The 5,293-nt window shown below is 48.9% G+C and overlaps 1 protein-coding gene across 1 annotated transcript; it reads left to right on the top strand.

Annotated features, from left to right (window-relative positions):
- Window positions 1-531: 531 nt before the first annotated feature.
- LOC123044684 (uncharacterized) lies at window positions 532-2,643 on the top strand. The gene is made up of 3 exons (XM_044467513.1): window positions 532-1,356; window positions 1,490-1,719; window positions 1,818-2,643. The coding sequence occupies exons 1-3, from the start codon at window positions 546-548 to the stop codon at window positions 2,463-2,465; spliced, it is 1,689 nt and encodes a 562-aa protein (XP_044323448.1). The 5' UTR covers window positions 532-545; the 3' UTR covers window positions 2,466-2,643.
- Window positions 2,644-5,293: the final 2,650 nt, after the last annotated feature.

The following is a 5,293-nucleotide window of genomic DNA, read 5'->3' as shown; positions in this document are numbered from 1 at the left end:
CGATCCCGAGATCGTGAGGAAGATCACGTCCCTGAGGAGCGAGATCGCGTGCCAGAAGCTGGCGAGGGAGCGCAAAGCCTTGGTTACGGAGGTCAAACGCACAGTGCCGCGGAGGCGCAAAAAGTTTTATGCAGTGCGGAGGGTCGCTGAGAAGGAGATCATGGCCGATCAGGAGAGCGTGGATCTGCCTCACTCCGATACGCATAGTGTGACCTCCCAAGTCAGTTGCATTTCCGAGCAGTTGCCCGAGCCCTACGACCAGAAGGAGATCGACTCGGAGAATAACAAATCAGCTTCCAGATTCAAATCCAACTTCGAGCATGTATATTCACCCTACGGTATTGAGGACGAGGGAGTGCGCCTAAACCGCCAATTCAGTCATATATTGCAGCAGGCGGATGCTTTGTGTGACGAGATGGCATCTATAGCATCTATTCTGAGGAAAATCAGTGTCCCCATCATCTCCTATTACGATGTCTCCGATCTGTGTAACACAGCGCAGAGTTTATCGAGGATCTCCAAGAGTATATTGTATAATAGCATGAATGCTGATAAACAGATGGCGGTCCAAAAACGCTGAGGACCAGAGGACCAAGGAGGAGATGACTGATCAGATGGGCAAAGGCAAATCCAGCACCCACTGTCTTGAGAAGCAGAGGACAGAGGAAGAGGTGAATGTATCTATAACAGATTTGACTGACCATATCGCTGATGATGGCCAGTTGACAGATGATGAGGGTGACCATTTTGTGGGAGCAGATCTGATAAGTTGCCTTTCCAACCAGATGACTGCGTACATGGATGATGGCCAATCAAGCGCCGAGATGCATGTGTCGAGGATGATGGACAAAGGCAAATCAATTAGTGAAGGCATGTCAAGCATGGAGAAAAGCAAACCGGATTCAGATGCGTCGAGGATGTTGGATATGATGATGCTGGATTCTGATGATAAGAGTGAGTCGGATGGTATGACCAACTTGTGCAAATATTACAAGATGCTCGAATTTGAGGGTGAGAAGGTGTTGGGCAAGATGACTGCGGAGAATTTAAGGATGTATTACAGATTTCATACGGAGCTATTAAAGATGGAAGCCAGCTCTCGCGAGTTCCGGGAGCAGAATGAAAAGGATGACCTGAGGTGGGAGCAGGATAAGAAGGACGCATTGAGCTGTTGCAGAACAGACCCGACCCCCTTCTCACTTCAGGACGCGGTTGAGGAGGAGGGGGAGGAGGAGGAGGTGACAGAATTCACAAAATCAGACAAAGAGGAGATGGAGACGGAGGACATGTTGTTTTCTGGAAAACGTAAAGGCTGGGAATCCGCATGGGGATGCTGTGGTGAATTTGAAGACAGTAGTAAGTAAACATGAACATCCATCGAATCATTCTCCTCTTATTTGGCAACCAGATTCTTCCCTTCCTTTTTTCCTTGTATAAGTTATTCATGTTAGAACATGTCTTAACACTTGGGATTAATTTGGTGTCACAGCCGCAGTGAGTCCTATGCACTTTACACATTGCACGCCGGGACTGATCCCGTACGCCGCTCGCTCTGTGAGCACCTTGCAGATCTACTCCTTAAAGATTGTTGGAACAGATGGAAAGTTGAAGTTACCACTCCATGTGTATGGTCTTGTTGCTGCCCGGGACACCGTGGACTACAACCGCAACATTCTCTTCTTTAGGCGAAGGGAAGACTGTCAAAAACTCACTCCAGAGGTATGTACCGTATTCCAAATTTCTCTCGGTTTTCCATTTTTGTTGCATGTGTCCTTGTTCATTGGATTCAGCGACAATGATGACTATGATCCTTGCAGGATCCATTTTTGCACTTGACTGGCCCGTCCCGTGCCATCGTGGCTGTGGACCATGTTGACTTCGAAGTCCAACTGAAAGTAAAGGGTGCAACAAGGTCCAGCGACAGAGCATTGATCAGTCGTTGCTGCACTTATGCTGGTGGTTATCATGAAGGTTTAGATACCGCTCTCTTCAGCAACTGCTTTTGCACGGTAGAGTTAAGCTTGGAGCGACTCGCAAAGACAGTCCAGGCTACCATCTTAAGTATCCGTGTTGTTGAAGGCGGACCTTGGCCTTTTGAATATGGTGGTCGGATTGTGTGCTCCTCACCACCACAGGAAGTTATGGACTCCCTGGCCAGGCAAGTTGTGTTGGTTGATTCTCGTTCTTCTGATGGTGGAGAAATGCCAATGGGCACAGGTGGCTACCTTGATCTGTCAAGGCATGTTGTTTCTGTAGAACTGGAAGAAAGCCTGCAATTTGTTATACAAGCCTACTCGCAGTCTGGTGATGCTATTGCTAGACAAGGTCGTGTCAAGTTCAGGGCCGAATATTGCAACGTAAGTCGAGGTATATGTGAGATTGGTGACTCTAAGGTGGAGATTACTGTTGCTTGGTCCAAACTTGTTACCAAAAGGATGGATATCCTCTTAGAAGGACATGTTTGATGGTTCTTGTGCGTTGGAGGTTATGGACTACAGAACCCGTTACCCAAATTTATCTGTTTGTCCCTTGCATGTGGTTTGCGAAACTGCAGAACTATTTGTGTATTGATATGTCCAACTATCTGTGTATCTGACTATCTGTGTCCACTTCAACTTCCTATTATGCTATGTGAAGTACTAATTCTGTTTCGATAATCAGCATTAGTCCTTTGCAGAAAGCTAGATTTTGTGAGCCAGCCGCAAGTAAAATGGTCTGCATCGTCAAATCTCTGGTTAGAGCAACTCCAACAAATCCCGTATCTGTAAAATAACAGAAAAACATCTCCAACAAGTCATGTATCTGTAAAATAACAAAAAAAACATCTCCAACAGATCCCGTAAACATGGAATAAATTTGCAGGGTCCTCTAAACTTTTGGTGACAATGTAACCGTGTCGATGCGCCGTGCCGCCACTGCCTGCCCCGCCGACGCGTCATGGCGCCACCGCTGCCTATGCTGTGCCGCACCGCCATGTCATGCCACCGCCGTCCCGCATGACCACGACGTGTCTCGCCAGCGGCCACCGACTACCTCGCACCTCCCTTGCTGGAGGTTGTCGTGTGTGTCACTGACTGGTGAGCCCTAGGCCATTTTCTAGTTCTGTTTTATGAAAATTAAAAATGAAAACCTATTTCAGGGGAAGAAGTTTATGGGATCTGACAAAGTAGCTCTCATGAAACTCCCCTTAAAATTTATGAACATCCTGTAAAACTAGTTCGGAAAGTTTCTTAGAGGAACCGAGCTGCTCTAAGAGCAACTTCAATAGATCCCCTGTTCATAAAAAAGCTAAATTTAGGGGAAGTTTGGACAAAAACAAACATCCACAATAAAACCTGTAAACCTGAAATATATTTAGAGATCCTATAAACTCGACCGGCCCCAAGTCCCCTCTTGTTTAGGAAGATGACCTTCCTCTAAAACGTTGGTGGGATAGAAAAAACCCTGACACTTCACCATGCATTCCCCCACGCCGTCACAGCTACGCCTCAACACCTGCCTGCCACCATTGCTGCCTTGCCGCCCTCGCGATGTTGCTGCCACCTCGCGTCACTACCACCGCGCCACCACCGACTTTCGGGCCCTAGGCCATCAGATGCGTCAAAGTTCCGGCCTGTTGGTCCCAATCGATTCATTGTTCAGGCGTTTTGCCTTGGAGACTAGGAACCCATAGGGATGGAGCCCTTGGCTATTCCACAACTAGGTAGTCTTGTTGTGCCCATATGACGCGGATAAAAAATGCTCCACTTATGGACCGCACTTATGGAAACTCTCCTACAGACAGACTTGGCAGAGTCTAATTCATCAGTAACCCCTGGATTTTAGGTATGGGGCCCTCCTGTCCCTAATCTAATAATGTCACCTCCATCTGTAAGCTCCCATCCGTAGAAAAATGACTGTAAGTCTAGCATTGCTCATGACGGATTTAGCAGAGATGAGGACGTTGATTTTGTTCATATGCCTATATGGCTACAAATCCATAAGTTGCCAGATTTTTAATGCAAGAACATTGTGGAGAAACTTTTTTTCGAAGCGGAGGCAAAAGCTTTGGCTCATGTCATTAATAAAGAAGAAGAGAATTGTCGTGTTAATTAATGCAAAACTGAACAAAAACGGCACAAACACCCTCTCCGGCAGTAACATGACAACCTCGAGGCAATACGAGCCAACCTGGCTACCAACACAAGGCGCGCGCACACCACCAAAGAGAGAGCCGCAATCAAGGTTGTCCACCAGTGTCATCGTCATCACTCCTCCTCGAGCCAGCAACTCCGACTTCACCGAAGAAAGCCTGGTCGCAGTGGCTTCGCGAAGCCCACGCCGGCACATGCCAAACAGTTGACTCTTCACGTAGAGGACTGTCAGCTCCGATTCTGATGACGAGATCTGAAGAAGATATATGCAAAGCTCGTGCCGATGAAGATCTTCATGATAGGACTGCCCAACGCAGGTCATCCTTGCCACACAATACACGGCAGCTCCGACTTCCAGCAACGGAAGACCAACACAAAGACCCGTCGGACATGTTGGAACAAGCGCCGACTACCAAGTTCTTGTCGTGACCAAACCATCACTCTTCATCGCCATCGTTGTCGCGCAATACATCACATGGGATCCACGCATCTCCGGTTGACCACCTACCAGCCGCGACACCGTGTGCGTCCAACCCACCAAGAAACGTGGATGGGAGCAAGATTTTCAAGGCGATGCCCCAAAGGAGGAAGACAACGTGAGAATGTCGCATGTCGCTTGACCGGACTGGTCTAGGATTTCCCTCAAAAAGCTTACCCTAAGGATGGGAGAGGTCGAAGAAGAATCCATGGCGACCCCTCCAAGGAGAAGAGCGACACCACAGGTGTCGCCGCTACTGTCCGGCAAGAGTCGGGCAAGCTTTCACTTGGAGCCTCTGGACCACCATCCCCATTCCACTGACGCGAGCCGGCCCACACTTCCACTGGCCTGCACACTCCCGATGCGGCGACCGCACCATCACCACGCCGAGGCCACCGCCTACCTCGTTGTTGACCAACACCGATGAGCTAGATCTGGCGACCACATCTAACCATGACGTAGAGCTTCAAGACGCCACCGTCTGGAGGATCAACCGCCACCAAAACTTGGAGGGGAGGCCGCCACCCACCCCATCACACCGGAGGAAAGACCGCCAACTAAAGCCTGCATTGCTTTCCGCCGCTGTCGCCCCAACGCGCACGGGACAAAAAGCTTCGCGTCGTGTGGAGAAACTTCTGAAAGGTGCAGGTGAGATCATGGATATGCATTTGAATGGAAATAC

This window comes from Triticum aestivum, chromosome 1A (genome assembly GCF_018294505.1).
Source record: "Triticum aestivum cultivar Chinese Spring chromosome 1A, IWGSC CS RefSeq v2.1, whole genome shotgun sequence".
In the NCBI taxonomy this organism is placed as follows: domain Eukaryota; kingdom Viridiplantae; phylum Streptophyta; class Magnoliopsida; order Poales; family Poaceae; genus Triticum; species Triticum aestivum.
The sequence above is the reverse complement of the archived record's forward strand: the minus strand, read 5'-3'. Positions and strand labels throughout refer to the sequence as shown.